The sequence below is a fragment of the Chaetodon auriga genome, chromosome 19 (genome assembly GCF_051107435.1).
Source record: "Chaetodon auriga isolate fChaAug3 chromosome 19, fChaAug3.hap1, whole genome shotgun sequence".
NCBI lineage: Eukaryota > Metazoa > Chordata > Actinopteri > Chaetodontiformes > Chaetodontidae > Chaetodon > Chaetodon auriga.
Window position 1 is genome coordinate 5480780 of NC_135092.1, and position 27935 is coordinate 5508714.

At 42.8% G+C, this 27935-nt stretch overlaps 1 protein-coding gene across 7 annotated transcripts; it reads left to right on the plus strand.

Annotated features, from left to right (window-relative positions):
- The first annotated feature begins 786 nt into the window (after positions 1 to 786).
- Positions 787 to 27843, plus strand: tjp2a (tight junction protein 2a (zona occludens 2)). 7 transcript variants are annotated; one of them, XR_013079212.1, is made up of 26 exons: positions 787 to 896; positions 4953 to 5082; positions 11650 to 11703; positions 15266 to 15390; positions 15667 to 15769; positions 16040 to 16832; positions 17206 to 17309; positions 17790 to 17943; positions 19198 to 19309; positions 19983 to 20113; positions 20210 to 20294; positions 20435 to 20585; positions 20671 to 20779; positions 21168 to 21387; positions 21690 to 21877; positions 21988 to 22083; positions 22263 to 22342; positions 22425 to 22635; positions 22755 to 22855; positions 23019 to 23243; positions 23393 to 23497; positions 24309 to 24515; positions 24721 to 24745; positions 24950 to 25027; positions 25448 to 25533; positions 25644 to 27843. XR_013079212.1 is itself a non-coding variant. In XM_076757989.1 (26 exons), the coding sequence occupies exons 1-26, from the start codon at positions 790 to 792 to the stop codon at positions 25798 to 25800; spliced, it is 3927 nt and encodes a 1308-aa protein (XP_076614104.1). In that variant the 5' UTR covers positions 788 to 789; the 3' UTR covers positions 25801 to 27843. The 7 variants fall into 7 exon arrangements, 6 of the variants coding, with proteins under 6 accessions (XP_076614104.1, XP_076614105.1, XP_076614107.1 ...); XM_076757989.1 differs by having other exon boundaries at positions 788 to 896; positions 24721 to 24735; XM_076757990.1 differs by lacking the exon at positions 24721 to 24745 and having other exon boundaries at positions 788 to 896.
- The last annotated feature ends 92 nt before the right edge of the window (positions 27844 to 27935 follow it).

Sequence of the window (27935 nt, forward strand, 5' to 3'; positions counted from 1 at the left end):
GAGCTGATAGCAATGTTGCTTTCGCTGTCAGCCATGCTTTCAGTCATATTTAAAAATATCCCGGTATTATCCTGAACAGTATGATATGGCACATGCCTAATTGCAGCTTAAATTTCTTTAGTAGTAGTTTTGTCATCCTCCGTAAGGGGTTAGCCCTGGTGGACGGGTGTGTCAGGGTGAATTGGATGGGTCTGCCGGGGTGTAAATGGCGAGAAGACTAAGCCTGGATGGGGGATTATAGGAGGAGGGGGTGGGGAGCATGCATGATCTGTCAGGGCTTAGTACCACAATTATCCCAGCGGCTGCAGCAGCAGCAGCAGCAACAGCAGCAGCAGCAGTGGCGGTGGTGGCAGAGGCTGCGTTTTCATTAGTGTAATGTCCAGAGAAGCTCCAGAATTATGTAAGAGTGACGTGCTGTCATCCCCTCACGGCCCGGCCCTCCGCCTGGCAGGAAGGTGGCCGTTTGTTTTCTTTTTATCCTCCCTCGCTCAGAAAAACCAAAAGGACATCTGTCAGATTCAGCGGTCGAGGACAGCACTCGTAGTAGCCACGCCAGGGGGACCTCGCCACTCCGGGTGCCGAAGCGGTGGCTCGTTGTCATGGAGAAACTGATGCGCTGAGGCGGCAAGAGAGGACAAGTTTGTAGTCTTGACGATGCAGGCGGGGATGACCCAACATGGAGTTGCTGGATTTGCTTGTGGTGTTGCACTTTGTTGGGAGATGAGCGATGGAAGTGTAGCAGCGCTCAGAGCGGTGTGGTGTGTGTGATGCCGTCGCTGAATTAAGAAGATGAAGTTTAAGAAGTTTATCACGATCATGCAGGCGGCCATGGGGATTGTACCGCTGAATAAACGGGAGCTCCTGCCACCCGGCAGGAAACTGTGGAGACCCCCAGGGTGAGTTAGATCACTGCGTGTGTCTGTGTGTCATTACCTCTAACACGCATACAGAGCTTGTGCATAGTAGTAGTAAACTGTGTGATGTAACAACGGCTGCAGCTGTTTACGTCTAACAGACCCATTTGTGAATCCTGATAACGTTTCTGAAATATGGTTATCCTCTCGTGTTTAACTCGGGGAAGCAACAGATGGATTTTGGTGGAATGTAAGAAGTGACCTGTAACATTTCACTGAGACGAGGTTTTGACTTTCTGTCAGTACAATGGAGGTAAATGGTTTTTGGTTCATGGGCCTCACAGCATTGACAAATGACATCACCCGCAGTCTTTCCAGAAACAATGTCCGAGTTATTGTGGATAATCCAGGGTAGTAGAGGCACAAAGCTCAGACACCTACATCTCCAAACCTAAAATAAAAACAAAGCAATCTGCATTGCTACGGACCAGTAGAAGTAAATGAAAAAATAGATTTTTAATGCCCTCATTGGTGGTGGTCCAAAAGAAATTGACTTTTTTTGATCATTAGATCCTTCTGATACATTTGTACATAAAGATTTCAAGAATTTATGGAACTGACTGCTTTGAATATGGGGAGGCACCACATTTTTGAGATTTGAGTTGTGTACTCTGCTGTGTGTTACACCTGGATTATTTTTGTCAGAGGACGTACTTTTTTGCTTCTTGTTTATACAGCATATGTCACAGCCAGACTCATTTTACTGCATATACTGTATTACTTGAGCTCATATGGTTCACGTACATGCTGTAGCTGCATTGACTCACAGCGTACATTTTGTATATTGGGTTGTTGAGATTCATTGTCAATTCAATGATCTTAACTTGATCAAGCCCTGAGGCAGCAAAGCAGCCCCAAACCATGACATTGCCACCGCCATATCTTACAGTAGGTATGAGGTCCTTCTGGACTCTTTGGTTTTCGCCAAGCATGTCTCAGGGTGTTGTGGCCAAACAACTCTCATACCTCCATCTTTGACTCATGTGTCAAGAACACTGTCCTTCCCCAGATAATCATTGGCAAACTTTAGTCTTTTGCTGGGCCGGCCTGGCCTGGACAAGTTGGAAATCTTCTTGATTTGTGTATGATCTTCTGAACAGTTGAACCATTCATTTCAAATAAATAAGATAATTTCTTAAAGCCCTTGCCAGACTTCTCCATGTCTATGACCTTTTCTCTTAGGTCCTCAGAGAACTCCTTGGATTTTAGTATTATGACAGCACTTCAAAAAAAAAGCACCAACCAGACTAGATGTGTCAGGTTGAAATGAGACAGAATAGTCCACTTAAGTCTATAATGATGATCTAATAATTTGCACCTGATCTAGCACACCTGATTTTAATGTTATATCATATACTGTCATGATGGGAGTCCACTGAAAGGCATTAGGCTTTATTGTTGAATTATTGCCCAACTCACAGGCAAATGAGCATTTATAGTAAGTGGCATTAGTTTAATGAATTGCATCACCTGTAAGGCAGGTAAGATGTAATCCTTTATACCTCAGAGTGACTGAGTAGATTCCTAATTACAGCTGAATGAACAGAGGTTTGGTCTCACTAGGATTGGCTATTTACTGAAAATACTCGTGTCAATGCAGCACCTGAGTTTTGGTCCTGAGGTTACCTCTCTTGAGACTGAATTTATAATCTCTAGAAACAGATAAGATTTTGTTATCCGAAACGTTCTGGTTTCTGTTTGTAGTCCAGGTGGTATTGACCAATCCCATTTCAGTGGCCTTAGATTGCAGGCAGATTGGCTGAAATGTAAATCTTGGACTGTTTTTTTTGTTTGTTTGTTTGTTTTTTATTATTATTATTTTTTTGGTAAACTGGCTACTTGAGAAGCAATCCAGTCACAGATGTTTTCTCTCACCCCCAAGTCCATTCTTGTGTCTCAGTTTGCTGATCGGGCTGTAAACGGTGGCTGATACATAGCAGAGGAAGTCTTTGCCCGGATAACCGTTATACAGATATCCAGATGTCCACTGGCTACATGGGAAGCCCCGAAACATTGGCCCAACAGCTATCCTCAGGCTAGAGCTGATGGGTTGAGAGATTGTTGAATTAATCACAGAAAGCCTGCATTACAAACTGTGGGAGTGGACTTTAAAATGTGTTAACCAGGCAAGCAGGGACTAGTTAAGGACACTGTTGAGTTTTAGCATGTAGGATTTGGAGCTTGACTCATACTAGAGACAAAAGGTCACCATAAATTGGCCTCTTGCTGCTTGGATTTTAGCCTTTTTTATATATGTTTCTTATGAATCTGCCAACTTTATAAGAGTGTATTCCAAAATTTCTTGAGTAAACCTTTATGACTTGGAGTGAAAAGAGTTAATCATTGAACTGCTTCAGGTGATACCAAGCCCTTCCTCATTTCACTGAACCTACAAGTCTGTTCTTAAGGAGCCGCAGGTTTAGTCATGTAGAGGCACCACAGTATGTGACAGTCGTCTGAATGGATCGGATACTTCTTTTCTGACTTGCCGCCATGAAGTGGAGAAAGAAAAAAAAGTTGTTTCAGCTCCATGGCAAACACCACATGTTGAGACATGTTTTCAGCAATCAGGTCAGAGATGCTGTTCTTGAAGTGAGACTGCAGATTATAGTATTATAGTCAGTAATATCAGTGTGAGCTTGGGCTGCTTTGGCTTTACTCACAGCCATACATGGATGGCTTAGTTCCAAGAAACGGGGTATTTTATTCACCATTTAAAGCTCAACTTTTTTTCTTATAACCATCGGATAGATTGCCACACGAGTTGGTATACACATGCATGTCCTCAGGAAGAATGGTAGTACCTTTGGAGATCTCTTAAGCACCATTAGCAGGTTTATGATTGTCCAATAATTTGGTTTATGATAAATACCTGGAAAAGTAACGACTTTCACATTAGCTTCAGCTGTACCTTCTGCTTAGTGCTAATGAGTAAATTTCAGCACAATGGTGAACATGTGAAACATTACCTGTTCAAACATCAGGATGTTAACACTGTTAAAATGAGCATGTTAGTCTTGTTTTACGTAACCATTTGGCTCAAAGCATAGCTGTGCTTAATTACAGCCTCACAGAGCTGCTAGCATATAATATTTTATAACATTTCACTCTGTAAGAAAGAGTCTATATTGCTGAATTTGAACTCTAAGGACTTATGAACTTTTCCCATTGATTTCCATACAGTAAGAAAATAAATTGGATGACTCGTGACACCTGCTACAAATGAGTAATACATCCCAGTGATTCAGTCTTTGTCAAAGTTTTAGCATTAAATAGCAGTGAAGTTTCAAGGGCAGATTGATTTGAAAAGTCTGCACTGCAGATTTTCTTGCATTTTCATCCTCTACAAGCATTCATGGAAGCTTTGAGGCAGACGATTCAGAAAGCTTACAGATGTAGTTGTATGGACCTGGCAAGCAGGTGAAATAAAAGTCTGTTGAAAAGCTTGTATTAGTTGACTTGTGTGCCAGCGTAAACGTCTTTGCCCAAACCTGCACTCAGAGTGGAAGGCCAGTGATTCAGTGTTCCTCTTTCATAAAGTCGGGGGACTCACAGGAGACGGATTAGAAAAAAAAGAAGGGTCAAAACTGAAGCAGCAGAGGCTGCGACATCCTCACTTTTAGTCACCAATGGAGCTTCAGCTCCAGAACAAGAACTGAGTAAACTGAACACTGCATCCTATATTTTCCACAATGCAGCTGGTCAGTGTCTTTCCTGAGATGCTTTCTGCCATCTTTCAAACAATTTGTAACTCATCTTTCTCTTAAACATTTATTTGTTTATGTTGAATAGTGCTTAACGCGGTGAGTAGACTAACCTTTATGTGTAACCTTAGCTTTAATAATTATAGAGCTACAATTGAAACATAAGGTCTCAGCATGTATGTATGGGTAATAATACTCGGATCCCATCATCTGCTGCTCTACAGAGTGAATGTACTGAGCTTCGAATGATCTTTCTTTGTGGAACACACTTGTTGGTAAAGCGTGTGTGTGTGTGTGTGTGTGTGTGTGTGTGTGTTTCTCTCTGTGTGCACAGGGACCAGCCTGGCTCTGACCAGACCAGCACTGACCTGCTCAAGTCCAACCGCAAGTTCCGCTGGTCCAGAGAAGCCCAGTACTTGTACCTACGCCGCCTCTCTTCACGCAGCTACTCGGCTATTATGATGGTACGTTGCATACATGATGCATACACTGGAGTTTTTTTAGGGTGATGTAGAGTCTGCTTTGCTGCCGACTTTCTCCACACTGCATGGACCTGTTGACACCCACCTGTGTGTTTTAGGGTTTAAACTCAACATGTCTGCACTCATACTTCACCAGTTTTTAATATGTAAGTGAACATTAGCATACTGTAGACTTTGTAGTTTGAAATCCAGTCACATAGAGGCATGAAGCAGCTTTATTCATGGTGTAAATTCTTTTTGCACACTCTCATAAGTCCATGTAGCTTTGGTGATTTTCATGCTCTTGGTCATGTGTTTCTCCCTGGTTAAAAATTTCACGAATTTTAATCAAACGAAACTCTTTGATTAATTCCGTTACTTGCATCCATTGTTGACTTTTTTTAAGTTAATCCAAAAATAGTTGGTGAACTGCAAACAAAGCTGCCTCTCTCCTGACAGGCTGATGGTTTGGATATCTGAGGTATAGTGAGTCACTCTTTCCCAGACCTCTTTCCGTATTTGAATGCAGCTACGCTTTAGTGACCCCTCCTGTATCCAGGATGATGATTAACCAGAGAGACATGTCGTGTCCCGGAAGCTTCATTGTTTTAATGACTTGGTCACACAAATTATTCAGGCCAGTGAGGCTGTTTTGCATGAGGATGGCCTATTTTAAGGCATATTTCGCATTTTCAGTTTAGGTGAAATGTGGTGATTTTACTTGATTGACCCTAATTTTTTCTGACATTTAGTTGTCATTTCCTCACTCTTAATGCATGGCTGCTCAAAAGTTAAACATTGTGGATAAAGTGTTCTCTTTTTTTCCGGCAGAAAGGCTTTTATCATTTGTTGAAATGGTGGCTGTTGAAAGGAAACGGTTACATTTTATGTGGTATTCGGGATTTTGGACATTTTCGGGGTCAGCTGGCATTCTTATCTGTGATTTGTCTCGTGCTGATAAAATACCAGATAAGGGCAGGCTTGGATGGATTGAGGGGATAGTGTTACACAGACACACACACACACACACACACACACACACGCACGCAGAAACAACAGTAGGTTATTGTGGGACAGCAGCACATGGTTGCCTAGTCGTTCCACACCTTGGCTTCAGCTGCTCACATATAAGAGCCTTACATTTTTCAGTTCTTTAGCTCTCTATGGCTAAACCTCATGAGTCCACATGCATTCGTGTTGTTTTGGTTTAAGGCTGTTTTTGTGGTTTGGGCCCCTTAGTTCCAGCGAAAGTAAACATTAAAGCTTTAGTTCAGTGATAATTTAAACAATAGTGCCCTGCTACTTGGTTGCATTCGTCTGTTGAAGGTCCTTTCCCATTTAAACATGATGATGCTTGATGGTAAAGGCTCATGCACACCTTCAGTTTGTTGTGGACAAGTGGATAGGATCGGCATAAAGAAATGCTTTTCTCAGTTTGGTGTACAAGAATTTGACAGGCCTGCACAGTCTTGACCTCAGCCTCATCCTGTATCTTTTGGATGAACTGCTGCAATGGCTGAATAGGTGGAGAATTACAAGAAAAAGACAAAAAAAATGAAACTTTATTTTTTGCCCTGTCAAAAGGATTTGGTGGTATAGGATGCTTAGGACTATAATGTATGGGTTTCATCTTTTTTGCAATGCTATCTTTAATCTTGTGTTTTTAGTATTCTAAAAACACTAACCTTATATTGTTTATTTTTATTGTTTAAGTATATGCTGTCCAAAAATATGTTTTATACACCCAGAAATGCACTTCCAATGAATGTGCTCAAACGCTTGTTTAAAGTGCATGTCTTCCTCTGGAGTGTGCTCTGCAGTTTGCCATATGAAATGTGTTTTTGTGCTGTCTGTCTGGGAGCCTCACAGCAGGCTCCCTAAAAATCAATGGGAATTTTGGACGGAGCCATTTCAGCGGTATCACAGGTGCTAGCCTCCTCCACACACGTACCTATAATGTTAGCACCGATTCGTTCTTAGTGATAACAAATAAATTTTTGCTCACATTTGAACAAAGTTGAATTTAAAACACGTGGCTTTAGTTTGCTGTCATCCATCGTAATTGTTTTTAAATGTAATCCGCACCTCTGCCCCTGCTCTCAGTTGGTATAATCTGACCAAACTAGCAGTCGTCGGCGCTAATTTTTGCCGTGAATGACTAATCTTAATGCCTTTTGTAGGTGGTGAGGGATATTTAACGTAAAGTAGACGAGACTTTTACAATTTCTTTGCTTCGATACTCTTTCTGTAAAACGGCGGTGTGCGTCCGACCAGAAACATTTCAGTAGTTATAGTTTTTTTTGTTTTAATCTTTAGTACCAGTCCGGGACAGTTCAAAGTGCGTGATGCCAGTTAACGGAGGGGGGCTGCTCTCTCTGAGCAGATATGCGACTCAGTATTTCACCGTAAGTAACCTCCATAGCTTCATTCAAAGTGTTCATAAACACCAAAGATGTCAGATAAGAGCACTGATACACTCCTGTGACAGCCTGTTGATGTAATGCGTCTTGCGAGGAGAAGTTATTCATGACTCCCTGTTGAAGCCTGTTGCATCCTGCTGCACCTGCTCATAGCTGTCAGCTACTTTCATTAATGGTTAGTTTACTTAGTAGAAACACGTTTAAAGTCATTAAATCTTGTTTTTAGACGTTGCTCTAGCTCAGTAACTGTTATTGATATTTCTACTTTTCCTGTATTAGGTCGCCTGGTCTCATTTACAGACCGCTTAACGGTGTTTGTCAAAACAACGTTTGACTTCCCTGCTTTGTTTTTAATTAACGTTATCCGGTTCTAAGAGAAACAGTAAACATTACTGTGGTTCAAAGTACATTACAAAGTACAAACTAGGCTACAAATGTTATCGTAAATGGCTTTATTTTTAAGATGAATGGTGCAAGTTGCTGGTGTGTTGCTCATCTTGTGCCTCGCGGTGTAACTCGGTGGTGTCTCCAGCAGGGGGCACACTTGTTCAAGCTTGCTGTTGTCAGTACACAGAAGCTGTGCTGCAAGAAAGTTTGTTGGGCAGCTTTGACTTGAAAATTATTTACACTAACGTCCTCCTCAAAAAAGTTACAGACTGCTTTCTGACAAATAGATACCAAACAAAAAGTCCAGACTTCATATGTACATCTGGCTGAAGCCAAAGATTTACAGTTGCACAGCTGAAACTGGCATTCTTCCTCTGAGGACTGAAGTTTGGTAGTCATTTATTTCCTTATTGTACATGCTATGACTATTTAAGCATTTTATGTTTTCTTTAATATTTCCATTTACTCGCTGTCTTGTGTTGGTACTGAAGCTAGTACTGAAAAACGTCTGCAGTACCAGCTTTACTTGAGACCTGAGCTCAAACAGTTGGGTAATTGATTAGTTTACAGAGACTTCATTTTGAACAATATGAATGATAAATCATTTGTGTTTTTCAAGGAAAAATAATTAATGTTATCCATTTCCAGCATATTCTATTTGAGAATTTGCTCCTTTTCTCCATTAAATGTTATTGTAACCTTAATATTTTTGGGTTTTGAGTTGTTTGTTGTACAAAAAAGGGCTACAGGTATAACGTTGGCCATATTTTGCCATTTATTGACTAAACGATCGGTGAATTAAAAAAAAATCAGTAGAGTAAATGATAATAGAAAAATAATACACATTTCATTTGCAGCTCTACTGAGTACCAAGACTGAAGATTATTTGGCATAAAAGCTTTTTAATTATAGTATTTGTTATGAACAATGTGGAGAAATGAAAAGCAAAAGAGGAAAAATATGTGAAAATACATTTATACTGTGTACATGCTTTTTCTTTTTTTGATCTTATTCAGTAATTCATCTCAAAATCCCCCAAATTTATCTCTCCACCCACGAGAACCACCAGAGATGAAGAAAACAAATACCAGCAGGGAATTTCAATAATATTTTAATCACAGAGACTTTGTTTGAATCCAGTTGTACATGTCTGTTTTTGAAAAGAGTCGACTCCTTCTCTAAATAATTTGCTCTCAAAGTCACGTCCTGCGAGGATGACCCAGTATTTCAACCTCCCTCCTCATTAGTAGGAAAGTGTTTGTGTTTTGTTACGCAATAGCCAACACTCAGGAGGCTACGACTTATCCGGCAGGCTTCCTGCGAGCATCCGTCACAATCGTATCGCATATTGCAAGGAGACGCTCTGATTAAAACTGCTTTGGCGTCGCTCCAGGCACTTTAATTGGCTGCTTCTGCATCATTTATCTGACTTTCATGAGTTTCTTCTGTCCAAACATGCACGAGTAGTCTCTGCTGCAGGTTTTTGTTTGTTTGTTTTTGGCCTCTCGGGTGGAACGGGATGTCAAATAAACAAAAACAGGAATTAGTGCTTCTTGGTGCTTCTTTTGTTTATCGATACAACACATTTTTCACTCTGGTTGAAAATATATACAATAAACACCTGCCTCAGTCTTCATACACAACCCTGACAATTACTTGGTATCACATTTGAAAGGTGCGATAGTTTTTTCTGCTGTAGCTTGATATTTAGCCTGACAGAGACAGAAACCAGAAATGTGCATTGATGGAAAAAAATTCATTTATGCAGTATTAGAAATTATGATTTTTGATTGAGCCTCCAGATACAACAAGACCATATATAGAAAATAATTGTGCTTTTCAAATTGCTGTCATTTCAAGCCTGCCGTGCTCTGAGGAGAAGTCACTGGTTTCAGGAAAATTGTGCGAGCAGATTCTTTTCCCCCTTGGTTTGATGAGTTTAAGATGAAATCCCTCATGGACATTTCAGAAGGCACTGCCAAAACAACCATCATCTCTCTGTCTTTTCTCTGGAGTCTACAGAGCCGCTGTGTTTGTCCTGTTTTCATTTAGACGGTCCTATCGGCTCTCTGCAGCCTCCCTGCTGCTGCTGCTGGTCATCTGGTTTGCTCTTGTGGGCCAGAAGATCAAAAAAGTGGGTTATGATGGGTGAGCTGCCAGCTCGAGTCGTGCCCCCGTTTCACTAAGCCTGGGCATGAGATGTCAGCGCCACACAGATTTCACTTTCCACTTTAGTTACCAAAAAAAATACCCCCAACAACTTCAAATCCCAGCCATTGTGCTGTCACACACTCCAATTTGCACTCTGCGCACGTTTAGTGTTTGTCTCTGGTGATGTGTGATTCATCTCTGAAACTTTGATGAGTGTCTAATACATCTCAGGGGGCGATCACACATCAAACCCAAAATGTGGAGTGAGATTTGTAGTTATGCGTATGGATGAACACACCGCGTGCCCGTGCAGGAGTTGGTGTGTCTGCATGTTTATACTGTCTGCAGACGGTGGGATTTGTGCTGAATGTAGGCCAGCAGAATCCCTCTTACGTCAAAGGCAGGCAGGCGGGCAGATGCAGGAAGAGAGCTGCTGGTGGTTGTGCAGCTGTGACCATGGAGGAGGCTGTGGCGCACATCAGTCTGCCAGAGCACCGCTGGCGGTGAACAGGGAGAGACGCAGATAGGAAGAGACGGAGAGCGCCAGCGATGAAGACCGTCCTCAGCCTGCACAGGAAATGGGCTCATGCGGTCAAGACCATACGTATCCTTCAGGGACTTGTGAGTGCGATTCTGTACCGTGGTTCAAATTTGATCATATCTGTGGCAAGCTGCTGGACCTGACTAGTCCTGTTCTTTTTTTATAGACTTGAGTGTTTGAGAAATGGGTTAAGTTGAGTTGAGTCAAGTTTGGTTTGGAAATGAGGGATCCAAAATTGGAGAAAAGTGGTGTCAGCTGTTATTAAATGATGACTTGGGATCAAAATGAATGAAGGTGTTTTCAAAGGGAAACAGCTGATGTGAGTAGACAAAGTCAACCCTGATTTAAAGGTACGTGTGTGTAGAGAAGCTGAGGTATGATCAGGGTTTTCGGATTCTGGAAGTCAACTTTCACTTGGTTGTAAATGATGGAATACTTCTGACAAAAGTTAGTTTGTGCTTTATTAGGACTGATTGGATTATTGAATGGTCAGTTAACAGGAAACTAATGACATCAATTAAGGTTGTTAAGTTAAAAAGATAAAAATCTGTTTCATTTTCCCAAATGCAAAGATTTGCTTGTTTTCTCTGTATTATATGATTTCATACCTTTTGAGGTTTTTGACTGTCGTACAACAAAACCAAGTTCAGGACATTGGTTTGGGCTCTGTAATTTCTCACTAGTCTTCACAGATTAACCATGAATAGTTCGTTGAAGCCCCAGACTTGAGGTTTAGCAGGTGTGTATCTCCTGCTTGACTTAGTTAACCTGTTGGTGGTTTCATGGAGAGTCTCTCAGAAGAAGTGCTCTCATCCTGAGTTATTTTAAGTGCTTGTTAAAGAAAGCTAACTTGTGTTTAATGTTCTCATGGATATTTGATAAACCACAGAAGTTTCTAGCTGAACTTGTAAACAGGCCAGCAGAGGCCTGTCATTGTTCTCCTGGGAGCTCCTGGTTGTGTAACGACAGCAAAGGCTAATGAACTGGCTTTGTTGTTACATCACGTAATACATTATTAATCTGTTCAGTGAAATGAAACTACCCATGGTAATCTTCCCTTTCTCTCCACAGAACCCGGTCATGGAGGAGACCGTGTGGGAGCAGTACACCGTGACCCTGCAGAGGGTGAGTCCATCTGTACCGCAGCACACCAGAGCTCATCTCATTTACACTGTTTCCATTTTCACCGTAAATCCAGGCTGTTATACCCGGCGCTTCACAGGGAGGGCATTTAAATGATTAGTTTGACATGTTGCCGTCAGCTAATAGTTCAGAAAGTATAGAGCACCCACATTAGAGATGTGACAGACATTTCCCTGTCTGCTGACTGAGATCCAGAGTAAACCAACTATGTCATTTTTTTATCTACGTCTGTATATAACTATGATGAATGAAGTGGAGCATTTAGCAGCTAAATAGCCACCTTTCCCCTAAGAGCTGGTGAAGAGTGAATCTCTATCGGCCAATGATATGTTTGCTCAATGGCAAATAATAAGGCACCATTTGCTTACAAGTTTGCTGTAGTATCAACTTTATGAGGTGGTAATATATCATATTATATACTTTTTGAGAACAAACCCCCTTTTTCTATTCAGAGTTAGAATTAAAGGGACGTATATTATTTTAAGTTAGAATATATGGCCTACTGATGAAAGAATTGGAGTATTTGTGTGTTTGCTGTATTACAAACTGGATGTCTAGTGACATCTCTAGATAAAATGCTTTATTAAGTTACTGCTACTCTAAACTGAACATTTCCTACAGCTGCACCTTAAAAGCGTTTAACTGGCGAGACACAAGCTGATGTTTATTATGAAGCAGTCACAGGAAATGCAATGTTTGTTAGTGAGATTAGCACTGGCTACTATCATTCATCAAAAATGAGCCTACAAAACAAGACAACAGTCATTTTCGGCAGGCTGCACACCTGCAACTTCTCTGTCTGCAGAGTCCTGCCATGTGCAGCATAGTATCCGATCACTGTTGCTCCCAAAAAAAGGCCAATTATTGCTTGATTTGTTTATTAATATGAGAATAGTTTGTTTTGCTGCCCTCAGAGTCCTTCCATGTTAAAATGGATTTGTATTTACCACCAATAATTATATTTCCAAATCTTTGAAATTCCCACTTAATCAAAGAGGCCATAGTTCTCAAATGTTCAGTATTATCTGAATGTAAGCAGCTATACAAGAGCTTTGCCTAAATAACACGCAGTCTAAAATGGCAAAGTTAAGGATTTAAATCATGAACTATTTGATCAAATAAGTACATAAGATTACAGATCTGACCGCTCAGTGCCAGCTTTTGGTTCTTAACAATTTAAGTTGTCTGCGCTGCTGACACATTGGAGTTAATAGTAGAAATAATCACTAGTTACATTCATGTAACATCTCCGTGATTCACGGCTTTAATGCTTTGTTAAATGTGTCACTTTTCGCCACCAGCCAAGCCAACCAGCTTCTACACTGTGGTTCATGTTAAACACGTGTACGACTGTGTGAGCAGACCAAACCAGTTGAGCTTAGGTAATCATCATGATGAGCTCATTGTCTCGTGCTAAGGTTCACTGAAGCCAGAAAAGCAGATTTAGTGCTGAAAGGTCCTCTGCTGCGGGCTGTGACCCCCGACTCTCCCACTCTCCACAGCCAGCTGTCACACTCCGCTCTGTACATCGACTTTTCATTCCCAGCTACCGTTTGTTAACCGAGCAGCATTTTTAAATATGTCGTCTTTACTGCTGCCTCTGTCTCCCAGAACACCTCTCACCCCGTTTAAGGAAAATTACCATCTGTAAAAGTCTGAGACCTCCGTGATATTCACAATAATATTCATGCCATAAAATAATATTCATCTGTTAATATGCGACATTCAGCCAAATGTTATAGAGGAAATATAAGGTGCATATGGTAATTTTACAACAGACAAGCGGTACCATTACAAAGGACAGCAAAATATAGTGGTATTAGTTACAACAGGCACAAAACAGACAAAATCACAAAATACGCAAGGTAAACAACATTAAGCATCATATACAGCAGACGGGTCAATGAACTGTGGGTTTTAATGTGTTTTCTGTTTGAATGTAAAGCAGCTGAGTTACGCTCAAATAGGTAACACTCAAAATGTGCGCCTGAATAAACAGATAAACTTCTCTTGTTCATAAATATGTGTACTGTACGGTCAGATAACCAAATGCATAATGAAAACAAACATGGAGGATATTAACACAGAGGGAGATGTGAGAGGTGCACTTTGAATCCTGCCGCTGCAAGGCTTGATGTGATAATGTCACACTGCTGTTCATCATTGAAAGTCACATTCAGCAATGAAAAAAGAAGCAGAAATCACAAAACATTGTCAATATTACACAATCACCAGACTTCAAAATAGCAGCACGTGTCATATTTGAATAATCATGCAGTTAAGAGGAAGTGGCAGCAGGTGAGAGTCACTCTCTCACTGGCTTTTTTAGGAAGGCGTCTCACACACACACACACACACACACACACACACACACACTTACACACACATTCACAACCTGTTTCACACCATTGAATCCCATCATCTCTTGCCTCAGCTACTAGTGGAAACAATAACACAGTGGCACATTTCCTTGGATTTTATGGTCTTGCTGTCATTTTGAAAACCCTTTTACAACAGTGTGGTGATTTTCCTGGTTTCACCTTCTCTGTCAAACTGTATGTCTGGGATTTATTTATTTATTTATGTTTTTGCTTTGTTTTTTGGTTGTACATTCTGGCCTCTCGGGCTCATAAAACCTTTTCAAAAGTCTGATCATGTCAAACGTGCTTTGTTGTCAAGTGGAAAACATCAGGAATCGTTGACATTTCGGAGACATCTGACAGCAACGATCTATTTTCCGGTGAATTCATTTCAAGTATTTGATTCCTCATCAAACACAATTCATGTTTGGTAAAGATGTCTTCATGTCTCATCCCACTGTGCTCTGTTTGTTTCTCTGCTCGCACTTTCTCCCTCCCTCTGCCTCCACGGCCATCTGCTAGAGATGGAGGGAAGTGGTGAATTGTAGGGGTTTTTTTTAAGTACAGATGGAAGGGAGGGGATAAAGAGACGGGGTCATCAAATCTCTGACCTAATCTCATCTGGGCAAACTGGAGCAGCGGCAGGTAGAATCATTCAGAGATGAAACCAAAGCAGCGAGGAGCCTTTAAAACATGTGTGTGCATGTTAGCATACACTGCACACTTTTTCCAAGGAGTGATTTTAATTTACAGACACTCACACTCATTCATGCTCAGGACAACATGAAGCCAAGGATTAGAATTGTTGGTAATCGCACACGATACCCAAAGAAGATGGACATGCAGGCGCTGAACTGCTGTACAGTCATACATGATTCCAGTATGTACAACTGTAATCACAATCCAAGTCAAAATCTCTTTAATCGCCATGCACCATACACATATACAGCCATGATAATACAGTGTGAGCCTACATACACCACAGGGATTACAGGACCTCTCTCTCTCCCTCACACACACACACACACACACACACACACACACATACACACACACACACACGCACACACACACACACACACACACACACACACGCACACACACACACACGCACACACACACACAGTGGCTCAGGATAGATGGAGACTCCACATGATTTACATGTTTTCTTCTTCCCTTCTCAGGATCCTAAGATGGGCTTTGGAATCGCAGTGTCAGGGGGAAGGGACAACCCGAATGACGAAAGTGGCGAGACATCCATTGTGGTGTCCGACGTCCTGCAGGGGGGACCTGCTGATGGCTTGTTGTTGTGCGTACTGTTGTTGCTCATAATTTCAGTCATCACTTATACACGACTGTGTCTCTCAGTGAGGACAGATACTGTCTAAAGCATCTTCTGTTTTGACCAAGTCACATCACCTTGCAAATATCTGAACAGAGACAACAAGGTGCTTCAGTTGTCACTTTGGGTTCATATGAAAAGATACAAAGTTAGATCTTTATTTTTGGAAAGTGCATTTACATTTAGCAGCTGGAGAATACCTTGATTAACTAACCTAGCTCACGTCTGTGTGTTCGATTTCAGTGAGAATGACCGAGTGGTGCAGGTGAACGCCATCCCCATGGAGGGGGCCATCCATTCCTTCGCTGTCCAGACCCTCAGGAAGTGTGGCAAAGTAGCAAAAGTTGTAAGTCAAGCTTTTGATTTGCTGTTTGAACCTTTCATATTGGAGAAGTGTTCTTTTAAGTTGCATACTATGTGATTATGATGTGGGTTTGAAATGTAATCACATTTATTGATCCTCCTCTCTCTACTCTAATTTTTTCTATGTCTCTTTAACATTTTCTCTGAAAAAGGCTACAAACGCGGAAAAATAATCTGTAAAATGATGTTTATTGACTTTTTTTATTGACTTCTTTTTTGTTTTCATCGAAAATGTTTTTGTCCCTCTAAACAGACAGTGAAGAGGCCCAGGAAAGTCCCAGTCAATCTGCTGAACCGCCCACCGTCGCCTGATGACAGAGTCTTCAACAATGACTATAATGAAGATTACAACTACGAGCAGGACCGCCGCAGTGTGTACAGCGGGCGGAGTGGAGGCGGGAGGGACCACAGCCTGGAGAGGGAGCGAGGTGGAGGAGGCTATATGGACTCCGGCTACCAAACACGTGAGCGTGACTATGACAGGGACTATGACCGACGGGAACGCGGCAGGAGCATGGAGAGGGACCTGAGCCCGGACCGCCAGCACAGGAGAGACGGCAGCAGAGGTCGCACTTTGGACAGAGAGCGCAGCCCGGATCGTCCCTACAGGAGCGACCACATGCTTGCCCGCGACTTCAGCCCAGACAGAAGGTACCGCAGCGAGCGCGCACTAGACCGAGACCACAGTCCCGATCGGCGCTACCGCAGCGAACGAGCCCTCGACCGGGAGTACAGCCCAGACAGGCGCTACCGCAGCGAGCGAATGCTGGACCGCACCAACAGCCCAGACCTACGCCGCAGACATGACAGCCGCAGCCCGGCTCGAGGCCGCGGGCGTGACCACAGCTTCGAACGAGGACGCGACCGCATTCCCAGTGACCCAAGGAAGTACGACGAGCCACTGAAGCGGAGTGGGAGCAGAGACCGCCTGGACCGCTCACCGTCACCTGCCGCCATGCCCATTCCTCTGCCCCGCCCCGCCAGGGACCTGGAGCCACTGGAGAAACCTGTGAATGTGCTGCTGCTGAAGAACCGACCGAACGAGGGTGAGAAACTAACAAACGCTGTTATCAGTTACTACTGTCAGAATCCACTCTGATCAACAAAATGTGTGCTTGGTACTTTTTGGAACAAGTAATGTTGTTATTAAACGTACTGAAGTCATTTAACACTGAGATTGGTTCATGCCATCATTTCACACTAGGTGACGCCAACTAGAGCACAAAACATTCACTCTAATGAAGACGTGGTGGGAAATGCTGAGCTGACCTTTGATAGAAATTACAGAGTACAGAAATGAATCTCAGTTTAACCTTAAACTAATTAGAGTAGAGTTAGGAATGATAAATGTAGGTAGTATAGCCTGTTTCTGTGTCGGTACTATGCAGAGAAGATCATTTTATTTACCATCTTTTCCAGAGTATGGCCTTCGTCTGGGCAGTCAGCTCTTCATCAAAGAGATGACCAACACTGGACTTGCTAGCAGAGACGGGAACCTGCAGGAAGGAGACATTATATTAAAGGTGAGGTCAAGGTTTAAAAGCTTCATGTCATAATAGGATTGCAAATAATTATCAGTCTCATTACTGATAAATAGAATATTTTAGTTCTGTCAAGAATTCTGAAAACTGCCAATAACAAGTTTCCAGAGGCCTAAGGGATGAAGTCCTCAGGTTCAAGAAGCCTGAATGAAGCAAATATTTTGTGTTTTTACTTTATAAGTGACTCGTTCTATCATTAAAATTGCTTTTGATAACTTTCCCCTTGCTGCTGTGGCCTCTGAGGCTCAACTCAAACGTGTAGTGGCGAGGTTAGTCATTTCGGATGCTCTGAATCTCATCTGAAGAATAAATCAACAGAAGGGAAGATTTGTCACTTGTTTTTATTGAAGTGTCAAGGCTGTCTCACAGTATTTTGGTATGACTACTCTCCCTTTCTCCTTACTGTTTGAATACATAACAGCGCTCATCCTGTTGCATCGTTGCACCTTCTCTCTCTTTCAGATTAACGGCACGGTGACAGAAAACCTGTCTCTCAGCGACGCGGGGAAGCTGATCGAGAAGTCTCGCGGGAAGCTGCAGCTGGTAGTACAGAGAGACAGACGGCAGGTGCTGATCCGCGTCCCTCCAATGGTGGACAGCGACTCGGAGCTCGATGGTGAGAGACACTTGAAACTGAAAAGCAGCAGGTCCTATCCCGTGTAAAGGCAAACCTGGCGAGTGGCCGCCATCATCATCATATATAAACCCACCGCGTGTCAACTTCACGTGAATCAACTGTGGAAATGTTGTTGTTGTTGTTGTTGTACTTGTCCACCAATCCTGTTTTCCCTTCATAAAATAAAAGTTTTACTCACACATCAGTATTTAGTATTATTTGAATATTAAACCTTAATGAATATTTAATGCATATACATATTTTACAAAGCAGTACTAGCACTGTGAGCTAACCACAGATTCACCAAACTGTCATCATTATTCCCCCACCAATGATTACTCACTCCTTTATACCTGTTTTTAATGTCACATGACCAGATGGCATGCTGTGATTGGTCAGGACCAATCTAGATAAGTGGTGTGAGTGGATTGTTCACTGACCAAATGTTTGCGGGGGGGGGGGGGAAATAGCCAGAAGACTTGTGACCCACTTTGTCTGGTTTTGGGACTCTGTGTGTGTGTGTGTGTGTGTGTGTGTGTGTGTGTGTGTGTGTGTGTGTGAGTGAGAGAATGTGTTTGTGCATGTGTGGAAGCGCTCACTCGCCTCAGGCAGGGTGATCTAATCTCCCATCATAATCCTACTATTGGATATGACAGAATTTCATTATGTTAAGGTTGGCACCGCAGCGTCCCCCTCTGTAACGATCTCTGAGAACAATAGGGTCTGATTATGTGCGTGAGTGAGGATTTTCAGCCCTGCGAGATTCAAATCACCTGAAGTGCATCTGCCTCATTTGCTTTGTTGGATGTTGCCATGCTTCATCACACCCCTGCCACGCTAAAGAGCAGCGACAAGCAGTCTCTTTTTCCAAGCATCGAGTTTAAATGTCCTGTTAAGTTTCAGTGTCATGATCAAGATCCTCAGAGCTGCTAATACGTATAGTTAACTGGGTATACTCCAGTTTGTGTTGTGATGTGACCTTCATTTGTGCGGCACCTGTGCGTGCGTGCGTGCGTGCGTGCGTGCGTGTGTGTGTGCCTGTTGCTGCTTCCATGACCTGAGGGCCCTCTGAATCGTATTACAGCTACGTTATGCAATTCAAAGGATACCAGCACATCAAGGAGAAATGAAACATTTTACTCTTTCTCACACATTTTTACTCTTTATTCCCTGAACATGAAAACAGTACAGAACCCGAGGACTGCATAGACAGGTTATGATATTCATCAACCTGGTTGTTTCTGTGTGTTACAGATATTTCTGAGATAGAGTCGTACCGCTCCTATTCTCCGCAGGATGACAGGCGGAGCCACCACTCTGACCTCTCCTCCCACTCCTCCAACGAGAGGCTTAGAGATAAGCCAAGGTAAGATGCCATTAAATACGGAGCCAAAGGAAGGAATTACTTAGCGCACCTTTCTTGTGGTCAGGAACTGCAGAAATTGTAACCGCATCCATCAACGATTAATCCAGCTACTGAGATATCCCCAGTGATTTTATTGTCTGTGTGTTGTTCGATGTAGCAGAAAATCAGGATAATGCAGGATTATGTAGATTTATGCTTCATGAAGCTAAAACAATCCATCACATTAAATCAATGTGGAGGAATTTATCTGCATCCACTAACATTTGACTTGCTTGTACGTTTGTTCTTCGTCAGCCTTGATATTGGTTGACATGACAGAAGCTTTCAGGCGTCGGGTTTGAGGGGTGTTGAGGGGTGACATGCAAGAAAGGTGCCCATGTGTTTTATGGTCACCAGAATGTCCAGTCAGAGATTAGACATATTCTAGTTTGACTCACAGAAAGCAAGCTAAAGGTAGAAGCCTGCTATTGGCCAACCATTTCATATAGTCTCTTCCCTTTCTGCTGTGTACGTGTTACCCCTCATAGTTCTTTTTGCTATGGGTAACAGTAACAACAGCCTTTAAGATAGCAAAGTAAATTTGGATTGTGCATTAAGGCAAGTCTGCATGGTTCTTCTGCTTTGTCTGGCAATGCAAGACGACACTGATTGCTTGAATTTGTGACATCACCAGAGAGGACCCACCCAACAGGCTGGCAAAAATGGGCGCCATGCCAACACCATTCAGAGGTTCTGACAGAGCTGTAGACGACACGCCCCCTTTGCAGGCAGAGAGGGAGGAGCCACGATCAGAAACGCCACCAGGTAAACACCTGTGTCCTTCTGAATATGTAAAGATCTGATCATTCTTCAGTTTTTAATTGATGAAAGTAAACATGTTTTATTATTCTGTTTCTGCAGCACCAGCAGTCACTGTTGCCCCAAAGGTTCACGCTCCTCCCAAGGTGCCAATGAAACCCAGCATAGAGGACCAGGAAGTATATGGGTCAGTATAGCCAATAAATATTCAGGGTTTTTGACCACACATCTTTCTCTCTGGGCTGTTAAGCCATTGAGCCACAGTTAGAGCAGTATATGCCAATTTTCTGTGGCTACGTATAATGAAATTTCACTTTCATCGTCCAGGCCAAACACAGTGATGGTGCGCTTCCAGAAAGGCGACAGCGTGGGTCTGAGGCTGGCGGGGGGGAATGATGTCGGGATCTTCATCGCTGGTGTTCAGGAGGACAGTGCAGCTGAGCAGGAGGGGCTCCGCACAGGAGATCAGATCATGAAGGTGAGACTTCCTTTATTCCATCTACTGGTCATGTATTTAAGTGTGTTGTATTCTAATTTAATGGTTTTTCTTGTCTGTTTTTCAGGTAAACAACGTGGACTTCAGAGGCATGGTGCGTGAGGATGCTGTCCTCTACCTCCTGGAGATTCCCAAAGGAGAAGATGTAACCATTCTTGCTCAAAGCAAACCTGAAGGTACTGTCCTGTATAGATAATGGCTGCTAATAAAGCTAACACAAATATTTATTGTTATTTATTGTTCAGATGTTGAAATGGTGACACTAATCTTGGGCGTCCACCTTGAAATTGTCCTGATTGTGTAGATCTTTTGTGCTGCCTGGTTGAAAATGTGTGTGAAGCATGCATCTTTTAACAGTTTATAGCTTCTGTGCAGCATCCATATTTGAAGCACCATAAACTCATTGGTTCTACTGATAATTAACTGCTATTACATTTCTTCAAAGACTTCACCACATATATTCTATGAGTCTGGACAGACATGGATGTAAACCGCAACTGGATGGTGGAGGCATACAACCGTAGTTGGCAGTAATTCTAATTGTCTATTTATTTTCTGTTTCAGTGTACAAGGACATTTTAGCATCTGGCAGAGGCGACTCCTTCTTCATCAGGACCCACTTTGAGTATGAGAAGGAGGCTCCTCAGAGCCTTCCTTTCACCAGAGGAGAGATCTTCAAAGTGACAGACACACTTTATGATGGCAAACTGGGCAACTGGCTGGCAATCCGCTCTGACAAAGACAACCAGCTGCTGGAGAAAGGAATCATCCCAAACAAGAGCAGGTGTGTGCAGGGGCCGTGGTGGTGGTGGTTATGTATGTAGGGTTAAGTATTAAATTATTTGGTGTAGTATGTGTGTGTCTGTGATGTCACTGTTGGCCATGCTGGCACAAACGCTGGTCATTCACTGGCTTTGGGGCAGCTGAATCATCTGATCAAATCTACAGTCCATAATTACAAGGCTCTGCGTCATCAAGAGTCATTACAAACTGTGCAGTGTGGAAAATTAAAACTTTTAGAAAAAATCTGAGTTGTTTATTAGTCAGGATGCTGACTAAAGCATGTCCTTTCAATTTGTCTCACAGAGCAGAGCAAATGTCCAACGTCCAGAATGCTGCTCGGGCTGCATCAGGCAACGACAGGGGAGACTTCTGGAGGCTGAGAGGTCAAAGGGCGGCAAAGAAGAAAGACTTACGCAAGAGCAGAGAGGACCTGAGCGCAGCTCCAGTCGCCACACGATTCCCCGCCTACGAGAGAGTGGTCTTACGTGAAGGTACCCACAAAAGTTAGCAATTAGCCACTGAGCAGAAATCATTTTGGCCGTCCGGTGTCTTTCCTCTCTGCTTGTGACTGAATTTCTCTCCTGTTTACTGTTTCATTCAGCTGGTTTCAAGAGACCTGTGGTGATATTTGGGCCCATTTCCGATGCAGTGAATGAAAAACTGGCCAACGACATACCGGATGACTTTGTCATCGCCAGTAAGTGCTGACATCATCACCTCCTCATCAAAGCTGTTTTAAATTATACTGAAGCACATTTTGTTTCACAGTGTTATGTAACATAGACAGTGCACATTGTGAATATTTAGGAGATTTTAGGATGACAGATTCTTGCACATTCACCTCATCCTGCTATGTGAATTTCTTTCCTCACTCAGAAACAGAGCCCAAGGATGCAGGAAGTGAGAAATCCTCGGGAGTGGTGAGGCTAAACACCATCAGGCAAATCATTGAACAGGTATGGTACACTGAAAAAAATGCCGCTTCGTGAAAACTCTGTCACATCATCTAACGTTAACCACCTTCTCCTCTTTCCTCAGGACCGTCACGCTCTGCTGGATGTGACTCCCAAAGCTGTGGACACTCTGAACTACACCCAGTGGTATCCCATCGTCATCTTCCTGAACCCAGACAGCAAGCAGGGTGTCAAGACCATGAGGAACCGCCTCGTGCCCGGATCCACCCGCAGCGCACGCAAGTTGTATGAGCAGTCTGTCAAGCTGAGGAAGACCTGCTCACACCTTTTCACCGGTGGGTTTCACTCTGAATTACCCAAATTAGTCAGCTGATGTACGAAAAAGATTTTTACACAAATGTTTTGCATGTGACGATACAACAACGATGATGTTTGCTTATTTGTGCATGTTTAGACAGCATCGACCTGAACTCAGCCAATGATGCATGGTACGGCAGCGTGAAAGATTCCATTCGGGAGCAGCAGGACAGAGCGGTGTGGGTGTGTGAGGGCAAGGTGAGTCTTATTATCTGTGAGGAGGACACACTGCTGCTGTCAGCCATTTTTACATGAGTTTAATTGCCTCCAAGAAAAGACAGTAATGACACAAACTGTGACTGAGCTGTGTGAGGAAAAACACATCCAGCACTGAGTCTGTATTGTCACTTGCTCTCCTCAGTTGGACGGTTCGGAGGAGGACCTGGATCTCCATGATGACCGCATGTCCTACCTGTCGGCAATGAGTTCAGACTACCTGAGCATGGACAGCCGTCTGACCAGCGACTACGAAGACACAGCGGATGAGGGCGGGGCTTATACTGACAACGAGCTGGATGAACCGTTGGACGAGCCCCAACCGGTGTCGGCCATCAGTCGATCATCAGAGCCCGTACTGCCAGATGAGGTGGGAGCGCCCGCTGACACGTCTCCACTAGTGTACAGCATTTAGACTGGATACCTACTAACTCTCTCCACCACTGTGTTTTAAAACTTGCCTCCTGCTCTGTGTGTGTGTGTGTGTGTGTGTGTGTGTGTGTGTGTGTGTGTGTATAGAAGCCTCACCCTGAACCCCGGGCTCGTATGAGGAGGTCAGGGAGCAGAGAGATGCTGAACAGAGAGCCCAGCCCTCCCCCTTCTTTTGTCCCCGAGCCCCCGAAGGTGAGATCCTCCCCCTCCTTCCTCCCTAGAAGCCTCTTCCTCATGTCCCTATATCTAAACTTTCCTGTCGTGGGGACAGAAAGATGCCATATAGATACACCAGAAAAAATATAAAGCAATAAAATGAGGAAGGATGATTAATAATAATAATAATAATAAATCTAGTCAAACATACATCATCTTAATGATAAAGTTAAGCAGATAAACAAATGACAGCATAAATATGAAAATATGCAGAAGGCTCTTACTTAAATCTATTTGAATAAATCCTGAAGCAGACTGATTTGATGTGCATATTTCTTAATAGTCAGTGTGATTTCAGGATTTATTATGAACAATAACAGTAACTGACTGCAGTACTGAGTTCACATGATCTGTTTTCACCTGCTTCCTTTGAGGAATATAAAGATGTTTTTGCACAAAACCCCATTTTTCATTTATCAAAAAGAGGCCAAAGGTCTCAAAAATTTAGAGTAGCTGCCGCACAAAAACGTTGCCAAAATAAAATAGTGTAAAATTGCCAAATTTTGGATTTAAACATGTAAATATCTGATCTGATCAGAACTGAGTCAAACTGATAAAAGCTCAAACAGAATTTCTTCTGTACCAGTTATATTTTTGCCTCGCGTTACCCTTCAGTTGTTCCATGTGAAGGTGAACTTGGTTATTAGTTTGAATCTCTGCGCTGGCCTGTAAGATGCATGAATAAGTGCAGAAGCAGCAAATCACAGGTCTGAATCCACATTTTAATTTGAAGGAGCACAATGCTGAAGCTGTCCAAAGCATCCTGAACAGTCTTCTGTCGTGACAGGTGCGGGTTCAGACTCGGACTGACTCATCACGAAGCTATGACTCACACTCCAGCAGCACCATCAGCAGCGACGCAGTGGGCGGAAACAAGCCGCCTCCCCCTCCGGTGGCCCTGAAGCCCAGCATCGTCCGTCTGAACCAGCCGTCAGAGGAGCAGAGCCCGGAGAGGGAGGAGGAGGACCCCGCCAACAAATCCTTCCTGGGCAAGGTTAGTGTCACCGTTATTTCTTTGTTTATTGCATAAGTACTTCCTATTGTGGCCTGTTAAATCTCACATTTGCCCTTTAAGGAACACTGTAACATTTTTCTTTAGACTTCTTCTCTAATGTTCAACACAGAGGCTTTGACTCAGTTGATGAGTAATTTTTATTCCACTTTCTTCCTCCTTTGCTTTCATTGCTTCTATTTCATAGAAAATGGGTGACCAGGTAACTCAATGTGTGTGCATTCATCTTGCCCTTCTTTTAAATCCGTAATGACTCATCATCCATCCTAATGGTGTTCTTCCATTTTCATTTATTTAATGATCACACTGAAGTGCTTCATGTGACACTTTCATCTGAATCATGCCATGTGGATGTGCAGTATCTGCTCTCAGTCGTCAACACTGGAGCGTCGTTAACATGAATGATTTTCTCTTAGATAAAAGCTTTTGAGAAGATGGACCACCTGGCGCGAGCTCAGAGGATGCTGGAGCTGCAGGAGGCAGAGAGCGCTCGAGTCAGTACTGTTTTTATTCATCAGAGCTCGAAGCAGTGACCCTTCATGTGGACTGTAGCGGCAGAGCAGACCTGTAGACATTAAAAAGATGTTTTAAATGTCTGGATATACAAGCCAAATTCCATTTACAACCTTTAAGGATACAGTCGGCTCACATTTTTAATTGAAAGAGTTATTAGTTGGCCCTTAAACCACAGGCAAACCAAGCACTCTTTCAGTGTAGACGTGGGCATGTGAGCAGTGTTTAAAGTAGACTTTGAAGAATACGAGCTTCTCCTTTAAGCGAACCGAGTCGGAGGAAGCTGCACAAACACTTGTAGCCTCATGGGGTCCGTGTAGAGTTAGCATGTCTTGCGGTGTTTTCTTAAATTTTGTATTAGTTCTGACATATCTGGGTCTGCTCTCCTTCTGTCCACACAGCTGGAAATCGCCCAGAAGCATCCAGACATCTATGCCGTCCCAGTTAAACTGCCAAAACCCAACCTGAACCGTCCTCAGCCAATAGGGTGAGAGCACCACTCTGTCTTTGATGCTCATTTGTTAGGATGTTACAGGTTAAGAGTTTTATGAAAGGAAAAGCTAAACTGCTGTATCATTGCTGTGTGTGCGTGATCAGTTCCAGCTCCAATCCCGAGCAGCAGACTCCCTTCAGGCCACCGTACTCTGAGACCAGAGGACACGAGGACGACGAGGACGAGTACCGCAGGCAGCTGGCCGACCAGACCAAGAGAGGATACTACAATCCTCAGAAATACAAAGACACTGAGCTGTAACCAGGAAGTGACGTCGTCACTGCACATGGCTGGATCCCTCCCATCATTGCTATGAACAGACAGCGTTTGTTGCCTTGGTGACAGCTGATGTAAACTCTCAGAACTTCGTTAGTAGTCCTGGAAAGATGTCAGTTTGAACGCTTCAGCACTGCACATGTGCGACTTCACACAGGTTTGATCTGGGCGAAGAGTATTTGGCTCGTTTACATCACACCTAAAAAGGCTGATTTTTCTGACACACCTGATATTTCACTGTATATATTCTTTTTATGTGTCTGAAGAGGTTTTTTTGTTACAAGTTAGCTTTTAATTTTCCCCTATTACACAAACACGTAGCCCCAGTGTTGGTGTTACCGTTGCAGTTCAGTCACTCAGCTGATTTTCCTCAAAGATAAATACCCTGCGGTTTTTGAAAAACAGGTTGTAAAACTATTTTTTTCCAGTTTCGTTTGAAGGTATTAGCAGAATGCAGAAAGACTCTTCCAACCATCCGTGTGGTCACTCTGTTTCTTATGCATGCAGCCAGAGATGCCAGATTTTTTTGGATCATTTCGTAGGAAGAAGAAAAACCTGAAACGTGTGGTTGTGTGTAACAATCAGAAAACTTTGGAAAGTAACAACATCGAGCAAACAGCTGTTCCAGCAGCCATCTTTGTTTTGGTTAGGAAAGACTCGCGGCTGGGGAAATAGGCTAAAAATCTTGATCTTCTTCGCGCAGCAGATTAAATAACTGTCCATCTGAGGGTTCAAAGAGTCTTTGAGGATTCTGGAAATACCTTCAGAACATCAGTAAGAGCTTTTAAACACAGGCAGGTGTGTATTTATCAGAAAAACAGACGCTTCGCTGTGACTGAAATGTAATGGTGAGGTAGAAGACCTAAACTGGAGCCATGCTGCAACCAAACCATAGATACAGTACTGTAGCCTGTGTACAGTATCCACACAGTTGGCTTCCACATCCTACTCACGAGCAGTTTCGTGCATTTTTTGTGCACTGACAGTGTTGTAACTCTGCATCATGAACTGGCTTGTTTCGGACCAGTGTGTCAGTTTGAGTTATACTCTGTCAGCAGCTGCTCTGACGTCAAATAGGTGTTAGTCTTCCTGTTCTTATCCCTCTCCTGCCAAGTGTTGTCTGATGTATGACTCTACATTCCTGTTTTGTATATACACTACACTGTGTAATATGTGTGCATTCTGGGAAGCAGCATATTTTCAAGTGCCTTGTAGCTCTGATGTTAGCTCAGAAAAAAAAAACTATCCACAGACTTCATAAACTATTACCACCTGCTGTTTTACTGAAATGGACCAAACAACAGAGGGTTAAAAACTGGATCTCTTCACTACATTTTTCTGTATTGTCAACCTTTGGACCGACACACCTATTAACACTGACAACATTCAAGCTGTAGATTGAAGCAGCAAGACAGAAGCACATCGCCTTCATCAAAGAGATAATAGACTTTAACTTGCAGAATTCTGAGATACAGAAAGATCTCATGGCTGCAACATCTGTATCATGATTAAAATATCTGCACCTCATGCAAATTGCAACACAGGGAAGTCAGAATCACATAACGTGTCCTTGGGAATGCAATGCACTTCCATAAAGTAAGGAGGTTTACAGGTGAAGCATTTGTGTTTGAGTCAGCTGGAGCAGATAAATGATGTCACAGATTTCACGTCACAAATGCTCGGATGACGGTGTGAAGAATTATTAAGGCTCCAGTTAGATTTAACAAGTGCAACAGAGTGTAAACCTGACTTTGCTGACGGTTTGTGTGTTTTACTCCCTGCTTTCAGCCAGAGACGATCACATTGTTGTTGCATGTTTTCTTATTGAGCACACGCCGAACTCAGTCAAGTCTTTGTACACGGGAGCGTCTGAAATGTGGTGACGACAATCATGTTTGTTGATCAGTTTCTTTTAAATGTTAGTTTGTGATTTTTTTTTTTTTTTTTTTTTTTTTTTAGTTTGTGATCTCCTTGGTGTCACAGAAAAAAAAGACTCAAATTCAATAAATAAATCTCTTTTTTACAGTTTTTTTTTTTTGTTTTTTAATGTTGCGTCTTCTTGGAAGTTTCAGGTTCTGCTTTTCCTCTTGGGGCAGCAGCACCTGTCACTCATGTCAGAC

Excerpts from the sequence above, each read along its gene's own strand:
- tjp2a (XM_076757989.1), top strand. The coding sequence starts at position 790 with ATGAAGTTTAAGAAGTTTATCACGATCATGCAGGCGGCCATGGGGATT. Across the intron at positions 5,083-11,649 it reads GCTACTCGGCTATTATGATG|AACCCGGTCATGGAGGAGAC; the intron begins GTACGTTGCATA and ends TTCTCTCCACAG. Across the intron at positions 15,391-15,666 it reads CCTGCTGATGGCTTGTTGTT|TGAGAATGACCGAGTGGTGC; the intron begins GTGCGTACTGTT and ends GTTCGATTTCAG.